Source organism: Myiozetetes cayanensis, unplaced genomic scaffold (assembly GCF_022539395.1).
Source record: "Myiozetetes cayanensis isolate MyiCay16 unplaced genomic scaffold, myiCay2020 scf9, whole genome shotgun sequence".
NCBI classification, from domain to species: domain Eukaryota; kingdom Metazoa; phylum Chordata; class Aves; order Passeriformes; family Tyrannidae; genus Myiozetetes; species Myiozetetes cayanensis.
Genome location: NW_026088185.1, coordinates 14123673 through 14144590, shown reverse-complemented (window position 1 = coordinate 14144590; position 20918 = coordinate 14123673). Strand labels below are relative to the sequence as shown.

The following is a 20918-nucleotide window of genomic DNA, read 5'->3' as shown; positions in this document are numbered from 1 at the left end:
TCAAAGATTAAACTTTCAGACAACATTACTGTGAAACTTCCTTAAAAGTATTTTTAAATGATAATCTTTTAATTGTCTTTAAACAACGTCTCTATGAATGAATCAATGTCATTGACTACAGCGTGCAACTGATTCCAGTCTGCCAGCCTTTTGGTGCTCTCCTAACTGGTATTCTGTTATTGTTTTCTGGGGCTGCTCCGTTTGAAATGAACCAGCAGCCTAAAGCAGGAAGGCCAACTGTTCCTCTAGTACTAACAAATGTGCTAATATGCACTAGTTTAAACTTGATCTATCAAGTGAATCAGTGAACCATGAAGGGTGGTGGGTCAATCAGGGTGTTCTGAAAACAAAGGCTCATAGGGCAGCAGCGACGCTGTGCTCAGACATACATCTGTGCTGCTTTCAGTCCTCAGCTTTATGAAAATGGGTTTATGTTACAAAAGTTAAGAGCCTGGAATCATGTCATTACTGCCTACATTTATAAATACTTTATACCACATTAGGAATATTATACATGAGAAAAACTAATAACATGAGACGAATTTGTTAATGTAACTATGGAGATACCACTGTTAATATTAACTAACCAAAGTTAATGTTTAACATTAATGGTTTAATTAAAACTTCATGCATGAAGTTTCAGGCATTCATATCAAATCCCAGTATGATACTACAGAATAGTAGATAAAAATAAAAAAGTATTTTATGCCTTTTTTGCTACTTTATCATTTATTCTTAACCACATTTACTGTCTTCTGTTAGTTTACAGATTTTTTAAGCACAACACTTTCAAAACAACTCTTAATGAAAATATGTGTTATTCTGTTAAAAAAAGTATTTCCAAAAAAAACGGATGAGCATTGACAACTGAGAATTTTCTCTCCCTTCTGAACCTGCCTTAACCCTTTAAAACCCTTTAAAAACCCTTAACCCTTTAAAAAACACTGGGCACAGAGAATTTTAGATTAAACATTCTACTGACACAGTATGTCCCCCCAGTGTACCTGCCTCTAAGTCCTGTACAAAAAGATGTGACGTGTAAATGGAAATCATTGAGAGCCAGGTGTGTAACAGGACTGACAGGAGATCAACAGCACATTAGAATCTGTTTAGGCTGCTCTTTGGGGCCTTCCAGGAGCCAGTCCAGAACCAATGTTCCACAGGGGCATTAAGGTGGCACCTTACATATTAAGATGGTTACCTGACATCAGTTTAACAAATACATGGTGTACAGAAGATCAGTTTTCAGGAACACCACACCACTGAGCAAGCCCTTCATACCCAGCTGGCACACACTTGAACAGCGGCAACATTAGGCAGAAAATAAAACTTATTTAAAAGTGGGAAGATGGTGGTACATATATTTTGTTACCCTGTCAAACACATACAAAAAAACCCCATAATAGCAGTCACTGTAACAAAATTCTAAACAATTATATCTCTTTGTTTGCTCACTTCTATGATGACAGGCTTCATAAAAAATTATAGCCTAGTTAAACTTTAAATTGAATTACTTTGAACACAAAGTCAAATCAACAGAGGACACTTGCTATGAAGAGAGTAAGAAAGAACAGGGAAAAAACATGTATGAAACATTCATGCCAGACAAATCACACAGTAAAAGAGAAATTGTGTACATGAAATTTCAGGAAAAAAATGAAATCTTCATTAAAAGATCGGAAATCTTCATTAGAAACCTCCAGATAAAACTCTAGCTCATATCATCACTGATAAACTTTATATTGTTGTTCCTTAATTGATGTATATGCATAAAAATATTAAAAAAATCTTGCCAAGGAGTAAGGTAAACAAACAGAAATTGCATTTATCTTCAGAGGAAACACCGGTCAGTCACATGTACACTCATTTGTCAGAATGTCAAAGTATTGCTGACAGACATACCCAAATATATGTATGTTCTGCTTTGGTAAATCACCTCCTTTTCATTTGTTCCAGCCCAGAAACAATACAAAAACCCTTCAAGTAAATAATGCAGCGGTTAATGAAAATTTACTTTGCGATCAGATAGATTGGGGGAAGGGAGCAGGGCAGTACACTAAAATTTTGACTATTTTAAAAGGATAAAACCAAAAGGAGACACTTTGAGTTCATTAACAAAGATGTCTCCAACACTATTACAAAAGGGAAAAAAAAGCTGCAGCAAAAACTATGAAAATTCATCGCTGTTTCACACAGAGATATCAATGTGCCTATTGAGATTTCAGTTACCGAGGAATCAGCAGAACTCAACTGCATTGTATACTTTTAGTCCAGACCTAAATCCTATTGGGAACTTCCTACCAACGTTTGGTACATTTTAATTCAGAAGACTTTTTTTCTGAATTATATCATAACTATACCATCACTGTTTGAATTACTGATAATGGGCCTCTGCCACACTGAATGCATAAATATTGTTGGGTTTTTTGGTGATTTTAGTAATAGGAAGGCAGTCTGACTATCTAGCCAGAATGTAAGAGTATGAAAATAAATACTTTATTGTAATTATAGAACTTAGAATAATATACACATTAGAGAATTATATTGGGGGGGGGAGTATCTGATTGGTTTTTTCCCCTCCGAGTCTCATTATTCCTGGTAAGTAGAAAAAAAAAATGTACTGATCGGATATTTAAAAAAAAAAAAAAAATCAGCACAAGGTTTGAGCTTCTGGAGAAAGAACGAAGCTGAAGGAAGAACCTGAACCAGCAACATTGCACAGAATACTTTTTTCAGGTTCAGGTGGCTTCCAATTACAAAGCCATAAAACAGAGACTTCACCTTGAGGTCAAGGCAACCTGAGCAGAGATACTGCAGGTTTTTTTCTGTGAACATATGGTATCACTGCTCCTGATAGATGGAGGGTAATCTGGGAACAAAACAGACATTTGCTCCTTATGCAAATGTCCTTGCCTTTATGGGTAGCTGGAGATCTGCAGGAATCTTGGCACTTCTGCAGATTTAGATATTTCATGATAAAGTCTTTCAAAAAGGAAGACTTTTTAATAACATCTTCATTTTAAAAATCCAAAGGATAGTGTAAAGAAACAATGTAAGAATGCACTGTTAATAACTCATGTTGTATCTCTCATATCTGCTTTGACACTTCCAAGTCACTTTAGTAGTACACTGAGTTGTTACTGAAAGTGCTGTTACAAACACTACAGATGTACAAGATTTGAATTCTGTAATCTGGTTCAGTCTTAACAATTCACCTGGAGTTTTAATAGTCTATTACCAGATGGACTGTTTTTCTTCTGTTCTAAACAAACTCCTTTGCTATAATCTGTAAACAGAGGCATGTTTTGGAGCTAAATCAGAGTTTGGTATGGTGAAGGAAGTGTTTTTTCAGGTTTTTAAATCAAAAGTGTCCTATATTATGTGTTTTTCTAATATGAACTTATAGTAAAAGGCTTGGATTTCTTGTGGGGCCCTTTTCCCTAAATGGTGAATAATTTTTCTTAAATTTGATACACTTCTAGAAAAAAATAAAACTATAATGGGTTAAACAAAGCATTCTGAAATGGGCATTATCCTAGGCAAACACAGAAAGGTATTTTTAAAGTAAAGAATTGCCTCTCATCACTAGCTAGTGTCAATACACTTTGTATCAAATTATACAAGAGTCCTACAGAACCTTAGGAGCACTGCCACCTGTGAATTTATGAAGCTGAGGAAAGTCTCTCCCATTAGTCACTTAAAGAATCTGCAGGTCTCAAGTGGGAGCTCCTAAACAGTCACCAAAAAATCCTTGAAGAGTTCCCAGAACTGCAACTACTGTAGTACCATCAGGTGTGATGCAATTTCAAGTGAAAATATCAACAAAATAGTTTATTTGTTTCAGAAACAGATTTCCCAGAAGACTCTTCAATCAGAATAAACTACTTATTTTCAGTATCTTTCAAAACACTTCCAAAAAATAGCATCAATTTGTTTCATTTTTACCGATAGTTAATTATTGTCCCTTCCCTAAATTTTACACTTCACCATGCAAAATTTCAGTAGTAAACATTTGCCAGAAATAACACTCATGTCTTAATTTCCACTGGCAAAATGTTTCTAAGGCTTTGCTCAACCTCATGTATTGCCAATAGAAATAACATCAACCCCAATCAAATGCTTACCGTTCAAAATGTCCTTCAGATGTCTAAACCATGATTGACAATGATCTTCACTTAAGTTATTTAAATGGATAGCACAGTCTGTTAGTTTATTCTCTTCTTTCTTGAAGCATTTAAAAACTGTGATACCCAACAAAGTGCCACCCTTTGTCTGCCCTGCAAAACGACGTCGTTTCAGTTTTACTGAAAATACATCCTTCATTTCAATAATCTCCTCTTGAGCCTGTAAAACCATACTGGAATCATCTGTAAGGGGGACAAAAGAAAAGCATTAGCAATGTGATTAGGAGTAACATATAAAAACGATATTATTATTGCTTCATCTCTAGCTTCACTTGTTGCATCTGTTCATGTTTGTATTGAAACTTACTGCATAGCATTTGTCTCAGACATGGGTCTTATATTTTACCAACTTTCTGGTTTTTGTATCCAGCTATACAAATAACACAATATCAAAGAGATTATTTAAGCAGTTTTCTGATGTTTAATAAAATTAATAACACTGCAGACTCTAAGAACAGCAAATGACTTTTTTTTGTATTTGCATTCAAGAAGCAAATTCTTTATTGTATTCTCCTAAATTATAGCAAGCATGGTTGTTGTATACTCCTAAATCATGGATCAGAAATTGTGCTATGACTCAAGCTGACTACATGCTCATCCTATTTTTTCATTTGATACAACCATTGCCTTTTGGGTTTACACTAGAAAAGTATAAGTTAAGTAAAAATGGAGAAATAAATCAAAATTTCATTTTTGAGTTATGAATTTACCTTAGAAGACAAGAAAAACAGTTTCAAAAAAGTTCCTGTGACAGTTCAAGATCCTCACCCCTCGGGGAGATTTGTGTTAGGCTAAGTGAAGGTTTTATTATCTTGGGGTTGTTATATTCATGGACAATGTGGTTGGAGACATTATCACTTCACTTCCAAATGCCTTTTGTAGAGGTATCAACTGAACCACTGTGGTAAGGGCTTCTCCTTTTTCTGCTCTCTTGAGTTGCAAAACACCTGATTCCTCAAAAAAATAAAGTCAAACACACAAACTGAAGGGAAAGTGTTACTGCTCCTGTAGGTATCAGATACTCTGGACACAGAAAGAAAAGTTTCCTCACTTTCTCTGTAATAACAGCAGATCTGACACACTATTCAAAAAAGGTCCCTTTGCAGCTCAAGGCAAGAAATACTAGAAACCAGAAACCTTTCCCAAATCTAGCAAGAGCTCTGTCAACTGGTTTCTCAACAGCAAAAGCCCTAACAGATTGTTTGATGCGCAATTGCTACATGCTGTACTGAAGTGCCAGGAAAAGTCTATTTTAACTGCCATCCTGGGAAAGATGGACAGCACCACCTACTTCATCGTACCACATGAAGCTGAGGGTTTCAGCAAGTCATACTTCTTCTGGGCAGGAAAAAAGACATTGTCAATTCTTGTAACAGTTTTATGCTGGCATTTATCAACATTTATCATTCCTTGAATGAGACTATGCAGTGATCATCCTTCTATCCAGAAATCCTGGAGGACTGCACCTCAGCCATGCCAACACAGCCAAAGCTCAAATCGGTATTACCTCTCCTCACAATTCTCAACCAATTCAATTTTTCCTGTTCCATACCAAATAACCTGCTACAGATGGAAGCATGCCCTTATTATACTTCCCACATATTTTTCCCACCTTGTTATATTTTAACATCATCATTTCTCCGTACATCAGCTACTAAGGTGTAAAATTGCACTGAAATCATTTCATTCCTAGCAGGAATACTGTGACAAGTAAATGTTCGTGTGCACTGAGAATACACAGGAAATTGTAGTGCAAATTTTCAGAAGTTCACAGCAAATAAACAGGAGGAAACTCACCTAACAATTAAAAAAAACCCAAAACCAACACAGATCTTAAAGTACTGTAATGACTGCTGTCGAATTATTTTCTATAGGATACATTGAATGAAATCAGAGAACTGAGGAGGGAATATTGTTCAATTTCATTTGAACTATGATCTTCCATAGTCTCAAAGTAGACATTGTACAAATAAACTTGGTACTAGCATTACCAAAACTAAGATTTTCATTTTTTTCAACTCTGTATTGCTCTTCTAAAACATTTTGGGGTAAATAGTCTTGGTAGGTCTTAAAGGAAAGATTGACTGGTGACACCCCAAATCACTTGCCTAGAAATGCATAGTTTATTATCTTTATTAAAGACTTTTTAATTTTTAAAACAACAACATTTTTGAGGGGTCTGCTTATTTTTTTTTCCAGAAAGTCTTACTGTCAGACATACAGCATACTGAAAATTCCAGCACACAAACTCAATGTTTTAGGAAAATGAGTAAATAAAGACACATGAAATATAACCACAACCATTGTGCAGCAGTAACCGAGCTGCAGATTTATTTCCCCAGACCAATACAAATATTCTCAATTACTTTGCTTTTTAAATACTTTTAAATAAATAATATTTTTAAATAAATAATATTTTGGATTAAGCTATTAGTTTTGCTGAGAATATCACAAAATCTATTATGCCAATGTTATCGATGTGCATCACAGATAAATTACAAACATTAGCCTATTTGTCCTGCACAAGTCAAGTAAAATGAAGGCCTGTTAAAATATATTTTTATTCCCCACTAGCTTTCATAGAATGACATTTAGTCATAAGCCAGACAAGGTCTACCTTTTCTTTTCATGCTACTATTTCAGCCAGTAACTTGTTTTCACATCTTCCTCTTACTGTGTATTTATCAAATTTTTGTGTTGTTCACATGTAGGTTAAAACTTTTGAAATTTAAAATTATACATTCTTAACTAGGCAGCACTACACTTTCAAAACCAGTATCTGACTGGTTGTTTTACTGGAACACATTTCCAGATGCAGGTCAGAGTTAACGTACTAATTGTAGGAATACTGAATCATACAAACCCATCACCCCTAAGTTTTAATTTGTAGAGGAAATGTTGAACTAGCTGGTAGGATTAGGACAGCCAATTGTTATTAAAGTTGTTAAGAAATCTGCATAAAATTCTAGGCATATTCTATAATTTTCATATTCTATGCTTCCTGAAAATAAGATCATTGCAAATACATTAACATTTTATTTAAAAATTCAGATAGAGAATTTATACCTTATAGAGTTATATTTATAAAGTACTTCTACTGTGTGATAACAACCAAGTTTACTTTTAAAATAAAGTGTGTACTGGATTACACACTTCTTTTTAAACTTTGAAAACCCTATCGGTTCGTTAGTATCATATTGGTTATTGCTAGCAGTTTCAGGACATTAAATGTCCTCTCACATTACTTAGAAAGATATTGGGTACCATCTGTTCTTGCAAGAGATTTAAGTATACATCTATTAGATATCATGCTATTTATTTAATTCAGTACCCACTTCCCATTGTTGTATCTTCTGAAAAAAAAAAAAAAAGTCAATTTAATTACAAGGAATAAAGATAATCTCTTCTACCAGGCTGCCCTGTCATCATGAAAGCAGAGAGGGAACCTGTATAAAGTAGGTTACAGGCGTTAGGGAAGAGAAAAACTCACAGCACTTAACATTTAAAAGATCTAACAAAACCAGAATATATGGCACTTAAAAAAAAAATTACTATAAGCCAAGGGCTTGTCTAAATCAATCTCTGCACATCTGTCTGATGTAGAGCGTAAACAGGATTAGAGTTGGATTTATCTGCTTGACGCTAATTGTACTCACAGTTTCTGCACATGTCCACTTTTTTTTTTTTTCTCCAAATACAGCACGAAAAAAGAAAAGCCTGGATAAATGAATTTCTAGGAAGTTTTATGCCCCTATTTATCCTCTCACTAATTTCAAGCAAAGAGACTATCCTACATTTTTCCTAATTATGGTAGTCCAAAGTCTTATTAAAAAAAAAAATTATGTCTAAGTCAACCATACCAAGCTAAATCAAAAGATGAGGAACTAATACATTCAAACACAGTTCAACTGTAAATAGTGAGCCAAATTTTAAATAGTTAATAGAGTGTTAAACTAGACTTTAAACAAATAGATTACCTCATGTTTACAGGAGGACTACTGAAAAAATTGAACAGTTTTAAAGACAATGTGTTATTAAAATATAAACACCAAGACTTCTACAGGAAAACACTTTTTGGGCTGTTTTTCTCCCACAGAGGTCCAACATCTAGAAGAGGTACTTAAGGACTTAATTTCCATAACAAATATCTGGAGCACATGGAAAACTGCAGAAAATACACATGAAATGTGACTGTATAATTTAAGCCAAAGAACTGGACACAAAGCAAAATGGGTTATACCCCCTTGGTCATAAATGCTTCCTATGACCTCTGGCAAGACACCCAGTCCCCCTTAACTACATTAAATAGATAAATTTTGTACATAGTTTAGGTTCTCTGTTCCATTACACTCTCAAAGTTTACTTCTGTAACAGCTGATTGCTACAGCTGAGTGCAGTGTGACATAACAGAACTAATTAGAGATTTTAGAAAATCATCAAGACTATACCCAAGAAAATACAATGATCAGTACTTATTACAGAAGCATCTTATTACAGTACTTATTACAATATTGATTACAGACCTTACTACACTGTATGAACACTCTTTTCAAAATAACCATTCGGGACATACAATAAAGTACAAGTTTATTAATAAAACCCCAAAAATAAAATAAATAAAATCAAAAATTAAATTCGTTTTGACAATATGTCTATAAATTTAGATTTAGGAATATTTTAAATTAATATGATAATGTCTAATGCATATAAACCAGCAACTATTAACCCATCAATAATTAAGCTTAATTTTCCTTTGCTGTAAATTGGCAAAGCACAGTAAGCAGTATGCAACTGATTCATAAAACCTCCACAGTTCTCAGTTCCTTATTGATTAAGAAGGTCTGGCAATGAGAAATATAAAGAAGTAGGTAAGATCATTTTTGCCAGAGGAGCCAAGAATCACTGTTAAGCTTCCCAGGCTATTCAGCACTAATTTAAAGACTCCAAATATGAGGCAGAAAAGCTATTTTCAAAACACCTGAATTTTCAAGAGTTTTTTTATTTCGAAAAGACAGGTCACACAACACCTTTGACAAAACCTGATGTTATGCTTCTTACTCTCTTTTGAATCAAAGAGAGCAAAACTGCAATTTCTGCTTGCCAGAAGTATCAAACAGTAAGGTGAGGTGGTACCACAGGGGCCAAGTTGGGGCTGGGCTGTTTTTTGTTTGAAGATTACCTTTACATTACTCTAGTCCTTTTAAATGGTGTTGTAAGAGAAGCGTAACACAAACAAGGCCCTGGCCTAAAAACACATTTCTCAGACCGTGTGTAATGATGTCCTTTGGAACAGGAAGGAGTTCAGAAAGTAGTACAAAGGACTGAAGAGATGCATCTCAGCTTCTCCAGAGCTGGAGAGTAAAAGCAGGGTGTAACTACTAACTTCATCTTTTAATGGCAGCTATTCACTTGCAGCAACAGCTGTATTGCTTCAGGGCAGAAAACTGAGCTTGAAAACATCTGACAGGAATACAACCAATTTTCATTCTCCTTCTCTAGAGAATCTGAGGGTGAAGTGATGTATTTTGCCAAGCCAATGCAATACCTTGCTGCTAATCCCTCTCCCAGTACAGACACCCACCCTCAGCTCACCTGCCATAACTGTGCAGTCCGACCCTTTTCCTTACGTCTGGCACTGGGCACAACCAAGCTGAGTCAAATCAACTCCCTAAAGTGACACAGATCATTCACTTTTCTTTTTCCCCTGGCTTAGTCTTCTGACAAGTTGTTTACTATAATCACAAGTCCTACAAAACTGGAGATGCTACAAAGTGATAAGAAAATTCACAGCAGGGAAGAAGGAAGGACTGGGACCATCTCCTTTTATCATTTCAAGTCAACATGGTTTGAGTCAATCTGCTGTGCATTTTCACTTCCAGTTGTTAACTACCTAAAGATCATATAAATTAACAAGAGTCAGCAAGAACTGGGAAAGATGCACAATGGCTTCACGTAGTTCTTTAGAGCTCTAGTAACATCCTACAAATCAAAAACAAACAAACAAACAAAAAAGAGTCTCAGGATAAAACTCCGCTTTACAAAACTATAATGACACATTCAGATTGTTTCACTGGACAAGAAGTTACATGCTATTTTAATACACCACTAAAAGGCATTATTCACTCTTCCAGCTTAAAGAAGTCATCTTATTTGAAATTACTATCAGAGGTAGGTAGCTCTAAAAATAGTATTATTATGAATAATAATTAGTATCCTAAAAACAATAAAATTCTGCAAAAAATTTGTACTTCAGGTTTCAATTTTTCAACACCATACTAACCAAAAGAAACCTAAGAAACCTAGCAATTTTCCAATGCAAATCTCAGTCCTGAGATAAAGTCTTACATTATATAACAGAAATTACATTATTTTATTTCTCTGTTTAGTAATTCTTTCAAATAGTTTTTAAAAAGACACAGTGTGGTAACTGCAGTAATATAAAACTGGCTTTCGTAGTGCTGTGTGAATTTCATTATATTCTATAAAAAAGTAAAAAGTTTTTTCATTCTTCGCTCGGGGTATTTCTTGACAATTTTATTATATTCACAGCATGGGTAAACCCATCTAAAACTTCAATCTCCTACCTTTCATCCTCTCCCCACTTTTCAAAGGGTTCTATGACCGCAACACCCCTTGATCAGCTGATTCCAATCCCTGTTCTTCACCGTGTCCTTTAAAAACTAATCCTCAAACTTCTGAACATCCTCATCAAACCAGGTGGGCCATGGCAGATCTGTGCCCTGTGCCCAGCATCATATCACAGCAACTGCAGGAAGAGCAGCTTCAGGGAACATTTGAAGCCCTTGAAGCCTTGAGTTGGACCATATTCAATGACTTAAAACTTTGGTTAAGCTTCACTACAGCTTTAAAAAATGGCAATAGGCAAACTTCTGAAAAAGAACAACCACCACCAAACTGCCGAGCTGTGGCTGACCCAAAACGAAAGATGACGTTGGCTACTGGCAGAGCAAACATGGGAAGAGTTACATTAATCCCATAGGAAAGGGCAGAGTTTAGTACAGTTCAAAGGTTGTTTTTTCTGGAGCAAAATGATGAATTTAAAAATAAGCCCCTTAACAAGAAGATCTACTGGCAATAATTCTAGAACAAGGTTAGCTGAAAGGAAGCAAGACAGACAAGTGATTCTGAACCTGAAGCACTCAAGAGGATGAACGGAGCAAAGACTTTGCTTTTTAATAGTTATCTTTCCTCATTAACACCACAGCAAGAAAGGGGTCACTGAAAATAACTTTTTTATAGAAAGCTCTACATTTTATGTTAAGAATATGGCCCACATACTGCCTAATTTCACAATATAGTTTGAAAAGTAGCAGCAAACCTTTTATTTAGTGACTGAAACTTCATGGCTTTTCATTTAAGAAATGAAAGAAGCTACATAAGAAACTTTGGAGTACAACAGGGTGAAAAGCATCGCTGATTTTCATCATTTTGTAAAGCCTCTACAAACATAAGCATCAGATTAAATGACTCATCTTACAGAGACCACCAACACAACCCTCCTAAAGCAGAATATTCAGAGATATTTCTGAAATAAAGAGAAGACAGGGATCTAATGGCTTACAAGATTTAATACAATGGGCTAGCAGAGCTGAGAGATACTAAAGAAACCCCAAAGAGGAAATATGAGCTTAATTCTACATTCCCTCCAAAACATCTCACACATACACACTCTTTTGTACCTACTCATTTATGTCATAATCATGGCAATTACTTATGTCATTTTGGAAAAACAAATAACCTCTTATGGCCACAAGACATTACTGAGTTTGATTAAATACAAGTTAATAATTACTTTTACTTGGACTTGTACTTCTGCTTCAGCCTCAAATACAGATTCACAAGCCATCCACACTGCTAAATATCAGTCTCACTTTCAGGCAACTCAACATGCCTCAGATATCTGAATTTAGGTCTTCTCTGAAAAAGATTTTCAAGAAACATTTTCTTCAGGAAAAAAAGAACAAACAGCCCATTCTAAACACAGGACAATTTCCTTCCATAACCCTGGTAATTCATGAACAGGCAAGTCATGCTTTTAGGTATTGAAGCATAGCTGTCAGCTGCTAGATAAGCTCACCCACGAACTTCTACACATTTGGCTTTATCCTCATTGATCTCTGATCTATATTTATTTTTTCAGTTTCATTAAGAAAACTCAGCCATCCTTTGTGTGGTTATATCTGCACCTTCTACACTAGCCCAAGGCAAGAGATGGCAATAGCACCACCTGAATCCTCTGACAAGCATAAAACCCTTTCCTCAAACCAACACTCTTTGGCTCAGTTGCCACATAGGAACAGGAAGAATGTACACTACACCACTTTGCCTGCAGGGATGAATTAGAGCTATTTTGTTTGTGTACCCCACAACTGCAACAAACTTAAAGGGAAAGCAACAAAAAATTCCCAACATTTTGTTAGATTGTCTTTATAATATTTTTTTTTCCTTCTTAGGGAAACTGTTCTATTTCTCCAACTTTGTAAAATATTTTGTCATATTAAAAATATAATTTATATTACATGATATATGTTCAATACAAAAATTACTCAGAGCACAATGCCAAATTCAAGGTACTCTTAGTCAATTGTGCAGTACACAAATTAGCCTTTCATACAAAGAGGAAGTTTATAAAATACAACACTCCAGAAGCTTTCTGGTATTAGAATTATTTTTCTATACAGAATTGGCTCCATTTGCAATGATGCATAAACCTGTGACTGAGGAAATTACATTCTCAGACTTTCATCAATTTTAAAATTTTGTTTGCAGCTTAACACTATGACAAACGACTCACAAAAGATTTGATACCAATATGATGTGACACAACTGAACCAAACCTTAATTTCACTCACAGTAAGAAATCACAGGATTAAGTAACACTGTGCAGTCTTTTAGAAAAGTTTATTGCTTCCAGATGGATGCAAGTTTCCTTTCAGCACTGATTGTATCTTCTGTACACAGGGTGCCAACGTTACTATAAATATAGACAAAAGCAGTTATAAAGATAAATTATTAAAATATTGACATAAACAAGCTCATGCAATACTGCCTCTTTCCACAAAGTACAGACAACCACATTAGAGTGCTGTCTGTATCACAAACGTTCAACATAAAACATGTGCACCCTTTTTAGAAATTACAACCCCTATACGAACAAGCACAAATTTACAAGGTATCCATAAAATGATTTCTAATTCAAACGGCGTGCTCTTTGCCCCATGTTGTGTAGTGCCATGTGTTTCACTGCATGGTGCTCCCTACCAAGATGTCCACCTGTGCCCGTGTATCTGTGCAGCAAGCGAAGGATACACTTACTTCATTTAGCAGCAGAACTGTTGAACACACACTGCGACACACTTACGTCAACCTGAAACTGTAAGTAATAAATACCTTCAAGCTAATTGAAATTTCAATCCACGTACAACAGACACTAATAAAGGGCATCAACAGGTCTACAGAATGTTTTGCAGGAAAAAAAAAAATCCTAGAGAATATCTGATCGGTCTATAAGAAAATTACACATAATGTATTTTTAAAAATCAAAATACACTCAAAATTATCAGGTGAAGCCATTAATTTGAGTTTTTAAAATATTTAATGTTGTTGTACTGTTCAGGAATTATATGAATAATTGGTAATGAGTAATTTAAAACATTTGAAATTTTCATGAGATACGCAAAAATTAAGAGCTCCATTTTGATTTGTGAAATAACCAGTGCATAAAGTAGAATAAGTTAATGCATTTTAGAGAATATGTAGAATTCATAAAATGCTTTATGAATAAAATGTCAACACTGAGTACCATGAAATTTAAAATTAACCATCAGCATAGAAATAGTTTTCTCTTTTACATCAAACTACATTATTATACTAATATACAGAAACCTACTTATTTTCTGACAGGCATATCCACTGTTTTAAAACAGAGACAGTCTTAAAAAAAAAAAAAAACCACAAAAAAATCCACCCCAAAATGTTCCACAATGTGTGCTTTGCATCCTAGCATGCACCAGTACTTTCAAACGCGCAGTCTCCTATCTATTTTAAGCAAATTCTTTGACATCCCCTGTCAACTTCTCTTTGCTCCAGTGTGGTAACTGCACCTACGCACCACATTTACATATCTATTCCTAATCCTAGTACTAAAATCAAACAGAGAGACTGAAAACACATAATAAAAAAAAAAAAAACAAACAAGCAAACAAACAAAAAAAAACCAACCAACAACCAGTTTCTGATGAAATTCACTGTTGGATAAACCCATGTTAGATGACAAAGATGCATGACATGACCTCTCATGACTCATTTAAATGTTTACTCCCCCAAACTTTTAAATACTAGCATTTATATCAAATGGACACATATGTACAGGGGCAACCACTATGAGGTTGAAGTAAATATCTTACCTGCAGATTGTAGGAATTTTACTCACAGCACAGAGATCCTGCATATGGTTGCAGGTTCAGAGAGCAATTCATATTCAAAGCACTCATACAGCAATGAACAGAGATGCATCTTAAACTCTCCAATATGCATTTGCACAGTGTGTGTGTTATTGTTCTACGTAAATTTTAGTCTGTCACAATATTAAACGTACTTTGCTTTTGCATTAAAAGTAAATTTAACAGATATTAGTTTCTACACATATTCAGCTGCACATTACAAATCATACAATAATCTTTGACTTAGCCTTAAGTGAATCAGGGCAAGAAAATTATCACCGCCTGTGTTCAAGATATAATTAGTATCGATACCTTGGCACACATCCTTAAGTTGTTGACATAACAAATGGAAATGGATGTTTTATACTGAGGATTGTCTTCCATGAGCATCAGAAATCCTCTCAAAGTTATTTATGGAAAAATACCAGCTAAGCATACTGAAGCTATACTTTTCCCTCATTTTGAGGTTGATCAAACTAAATGGTTTGCAATGGTTTCAGACTCTTATCCTATCCTATACAAGTTTAACTACGTCCTTGGAATTTAACTTCCCTTCTCCACAACAAAAATAAAAAAACAACCCACGACTATAGAAATTATAAACATTCAGATGAACAGTATTTTCAAAGGAATTATGGCTAAGAAGCTCGGGTTTTCTGTACAGTCTGCTACTGTATTGTAATTCTTAACAACATTTAATAAAATTAACCTCTTGATATTTTGTCAGGCAAAGGACATGCATTCTTTAAACTGTATTGTTCCGCTGATAAAAATAAGTACCTTGCAAATGGTAGGCTAGGCAAACTGAAGTTCAGAATCTATCAAGAAATCTCACTTAGTATTGCAAACACAGGTGGAATTACAGACTGCTGATGTGTGTATTTTTACTCAAAATATCATTTAAATATAATTTAACCGCTTTTTAGTACATAAGACCAGCAAAACCAGGACAGGGCAAACGTCCATCTGTCCCAGTATCTTATATCAAACCATAGCCATAAGCAGATGCTAAGAGAAGACAAGGAATAAAGGAAGCATTTATTCTGTTTTCCACGAGTACTTTTCCATTCCCCACCTGTTTTCATTTGGGACACCCTGAACTAACTGTGGTTTCTACAAATTTAACAGCACTCAGATGAGGCCTTCTGTCTCCAGCTGAACCCACAAAATCTTCTAAGTAAGTTTTGCAGTTCTCTTACCTATCCTTCTGTTTTGAGCCTGATTCTATTAAAAACACCATATCTCTTCTGTTGGTCAATAGAAAGCCTCTACTTTGTCCAGGCCCCATCTCAACTATTGTCATTTCAGACCAAAAAGTGCCAGCCTAGCCCGTCCCTCTCAGCCAGGAGCCATTTGGTACCTTTAATCATTGTCACCCCCTGAACCTTCTCCAGTCCCACATCATCTCTGCCGAGAACACCAGAACTGCAGAGTATTCAAGATGTGGTTAAATAACTGCTGGTTTATAGAGCATACAAACATCTGTTTTAGTCTCTATTTATTTTCTAATTGCCTTAACATAATAGTCCTAACAACTATTTCAGTGACAGATGACATTTTCCACATGATAAACCTATGATCATACACATTAGGAATGGTAAAGCTACAGCTCCTGGTCTCTATTCCAAGCTGATGGCATTCAAACAAGAGATCAATACATTACACTACGCTTAATTATTCCAGTTCTTTAACTGACTGTCCCATTGCCTAGTCAAATCTGTAAAACTAACATATGTCTCTGCAGTTGTGCTGTAGGACAGAACTGACAAATTAAAAATTATTTTCCACTCCTATTTTAACAGTCCCCAAACAAATCTGGCATTTCCCCTTTACTATGTTTATTCAATGCCATTTTTTCTCTTCCTTACTCCTTCTAGATCACATGGTTAATATACCAAAGGAACTGTGAACTCTTCAGGCAACCTTCACTCCATGAATTAGACAAAAAAACCCCAAACATTAGAGACATAAAACAGAGAAACATACTAAGAACAGTTTTCTTTCTACTGTAACCTTATTTTATTGCTCTGCTCCTGCATAGAACTAATATTGCTGTTAAAAATAAAACTGTTAAACTTGCTCAAAGGAGATACTGTTTTTTTCATTAGCAAGGTAAACATACATATACATATAAATAAATAACATTGTAAGTTCAGTACTGAATTTGTGTATACGTTCCCCAAATGATTTCCATAAAACAAGTGAGACCTAGGGACAGCATTTCAAAAACACCACCTGCTTGTTTCCATCATATTTTAAATAATTAACTCCTCAACAAATGTAATTGCAAAATAAAAAAAAGCTTTCTTATTTATTTTTTGTTTGTACTACACTTAAAAAAAGAAAAACCATTTTTCAGGTACTCTTTTTTTCAGCTAAGCATTGTTTGCCAAACCAACTCTAGTCACTACTAGCCTTGTTCAGTGAGTATGTTGCAGTCAAGTGACCAAGAAACACTACACTTCACATGAAATACTCAGAAGCATTCTTTGTCCTTTAACAAAATAATACAAAATTAAAAATAGACATGCATATACATCTATCTTCTCCCAAACGTGGTAAAATAACAATACCCTTCAGTTTATCCTGGAAGGTGTCAGCTGCAGAATTTACTGAAGGAAATCACAAACCTGTTCAAAGTTTGACATCGACATGAGTTACCACCATTTACAGCCACCTAACTGTTACTTACTCTATTATTCACTGGCACTATGATAATTTTGATCCCAGCTAATCACCTCACTCCAAGTTAAATTATGTAGATGTGACAGAGCAGCCTTTGGGAAACCCAAAACCATCCAAGCGTGAAATCTTTCAGTACCTTTCTTGACAGAGTTGTTTGACAAGTCTCCAAAAGGCCATGTAACAAACAGTATAGCAGGGAGAGGACTTGGACAGGAGCAGTCTCATTTTGAATCATCTTCAGAACAGTCAACAGATCAGCCAGACAAAGATGTGCTATTTTTCACATGGAAAGCCAGCATGTTATCTTGATTATTTTCTATTCACTGTTAGTCATTTATTTATAAAAATTTTTCACCTGTAAGAATTACATGGACTTTTGTTTCCCAAAGCCATTTTCATACAATGTTATTTTTAAGTGAGAATACTTACTCTGTTTCTACTCCACTGTACTAAAACAACACAGAAAAATATAAATATAAGGTCATTTTTAAACTTCTTTCAAACGGGGAGAGGTAATATAACAATGATCATTTAATTACTTAGAACAGTATCTGCAAAACAGCATTATATTTAGCCGTAAGTATTTATTGTTGTTGCCCTTGATCATTCATATGTCAAATTTTGTTTTTCCAAGACTGTCTGCACTGTGTAAAGATCTGTTTCCAGGATACGTATAATTGTGCAGTACATAACATCTGTTGCTTTGCATTTTCGGAGCCTCACAAAGCATACTTTCCTATATTCACTTGAGTGTATGGACTGACAGAAGAGATATATTGTCACAGTTCAAATAAGCTGACAACTACAGCACCTATTCTGTACTGAAAAGCGTCTAACTACCTACCATCTGACATCGCTTAAATAGGCAAAAGCCGGGAAATTCAGAGTTCAGCACTGAACTCTGTTAATGAACCAACCATTTGCTTAAACTTGCAGCACACAGGCAAGAAACAGCCACACGCTGGACTAGAGAACCGAGTCAAACCAAGTTATTAAACAATTTTTTGTCAGTGATACAATATATTCCTACAGCAACACCTAAGTCAGGGAAGGAGAAAGTCACACCAGATCTTAAACATAAGTAGAACTGTCTTTCACCAAATCCCCTAGAGGTACGCTACCAGACATCAAGGCTCACACAAAAATTCAGGCCTAAAATTTCAGGGTTTTTTTGGTAACACTTGGTTTCACTGTTCAAAGGATTACCTGCTCTTCAACTAACGGGAAAGGGTTCCTAAATGGCAAGATAAGAGTTACAAAACCCTAGTGAAACAGTTTGAAAAATACCATCCACCCCCTTAGTCTGCAAACACAAGTATTTTTGAAACCACCTAAACAGTTGGCAGGAGGATGTTCTAGTCACCTATTTCAAGTCAGCAGTTAAAAAAAAAATTATCCTTAAATGGTATTTTAAAAGGTTAATTTAACAACTTCAGAGTTGCACTTAACTCTGTAGTACAATCAGAAAACGGTGAAACACTATTAACTCAAAACACTGACAGTGTCTAGGACACAGGAACCATTTTAGAAAAGGATCCTAGTGAAACACAGTTCTCTAGCAGCCACAGTTACTAAATGCCAAAAAGGTCAGATTTTGAAAGGAAACAGCAGATACCACCACAAAACTAGCAGATGTTCCTAAAGGATCATCTGTACAAAAACATAAGCATATGTGAGGGAAATCCAACACTATCACAAAATCAGTTGGTGTCTAACATAATAGCAGTTCCTTATGGCAATATGGTAATACATGTATCAGATACTCAACACATTATGTTTTTTTTGTCTGCACATACTGTTACAACATAAGTCATAAAACCCAGGACCACTGATTTCCTTGAAAACATTAGTTCCACAACCCACTAGTGTTAAGGTGCAAAGATTACTCAGTTCTTCAGGTTATATTCTCAGATTTTCAGCCATTTAATCATTTTCTAGTAGGATATAGATATTTTTAGAGTACTGCATGTGTTGAAGTAAACACTTCCTTCTAAAGGCAGTGCATAATACAGTTGGATATACCTAAATGAAACAGCAAACAAAAAGGGATTTCTTCTATCCAATATCTATTTGTTTGTGTTTTGCATAATGCAACAGCATCTATTATTTACCTGCTGCTTTTGTAACACACATAGTTAACAAGATATTTACAAGGAAAGGAAAATTGTTTATCTAAGTTTTGTTTATATTGACTACAACAAGAGCAGATGACAGACCTTCCTGTTTTAAATTTTTTTCTACTTTGCAACTGTAAAATAAAGACAGAAATACCCTAATTTAGCATGTCTTTTGTCACGACAACAAAATAAGAAAACAAGAAATTGGAATATGATATTCTTTTGCAAGACATTTATGAGCATGAACAGTTACAACTATGGAAGCAAGTTCATATGGATTTTCCACATGATCCCCACAACTAACCCACACAAGGTGCTACAGCATCACATCCTACACACAGTCCAAAGAGACAAACAGCCATAATCAAAGAAAGCAGGTACCACTCTCAGAATTCGAGAGGCCAAGCAAATAATCAGATTTTGTATTATTTTCCTGTAGACATTACCAAAAAAGGAAAGTATTTCAGGAATTACGCCCATGAAACTGCACTTAAAACTCAAAAGAGGTTGACAATATTTGATGCAAGAGAAAAGACGTAAATGTACATAATAGAGGGATACAAATCCAGGGATGATATGGTAAAATGACAACCAGGCAAAGAATACAATAGCATTTGAAGGACGGGTTCAAAAAATTAGTGTTTCTCAAGGGCCAAAGAGCAGCTCAACTAAGAAACTGAGATGAGATTTATGCTTAGATAAGGGATTTGACTACATAATCTTTTTAATGATTTAAAAAGAACATAAATTTCTACTGAGAAAGGGACTTTTAGTCCTACAGCACTATTGTGGGCATGAAAATATCACCAGTATGGAGAGCATATCAACTTTTTTTTTTTTTAACATATACTTTTGGATTCTCTCCATTATGCTATAAAAGTAAGGCCATCAACTGACTCTTGCACGCCTTTGCACAGAAAAAATAGTAAGAGTTGTCAATTATTCTATGAATAAAAAAATTATGGAACTTTGATAATTTGTTTTTAAATGAATTTGCATTCTCTGTCTCTTTACTTTGTCATCTTACTTTGTCTCTTCTGACTAGCCAGTGATTTCTCTACCCTGTATCACACACACCTCACACTACAGCATCACCCTGCATGTCTCCTTGTCTGCCCCTCTGATCACTCAAATCCCTCTCCACAGTATCCACAAATCCCTCCCACATCCATATGGCACTGCACCAAAACCCTTACAGCTTCCCCAGTACATCAGCTCACCCCCACCACAGCACTCTTGACTGCCCCTTGATTCCAACCTATCTCTCTTCCAGCAGCCTGATCAGCAGCCAAAAAACAGCACCAATCACGTCTGGCTTGTTACTGGTGTGCCAACTGCCTGATGATGCATACTATGCCAAGCACCCAGCCATCACCATCCTTGCTCCCCAGGCAGGCAGAGGAGCAAAGCAGAACACTGCCTTACCTATAATAAGAGCACATGGCAAGACTGAATTATGACATAGGGTA

At 35.3% G+C, this 20918-nt stretch overlaps 1 protein-coding gene across 2 annotated transcripts in view; it reads right to left on the bottom strand.

The window, feature by feature from the left end:
* The window catches only part of CERKL (ceramide kinase like), a 52653-nt gene that overhangs the window by 25656 nt on the left and 6079 nt on the right, over window positions 1–20918 (bottom strand). The window contains exons 1-3 of one of the 2 annotated variants that reach the window (XM_050339539.1): window positions 13521–13535; window positions 13058–13179; window positions 4125–4367 (exon numbers count right to left, since the gene is read on the bottom strand). In XM_050339539.1, the coding sequence (XP_050195496.1) occupies window positions 4125–4356 (232 nt within the window). In that variant the 5' untranslated portion in view covers window positions 4357–4367; window positions 13058–13179; window positions 13521–13535. Of the gene's footprint in view, window positions 1–4124; window positions 4368–13057; window positions 13180–13520; window positions 13536–20918 lie in introns of those variants that run through there. The other variant, XM_050339538.1, reaches the window with a different exon arrangement.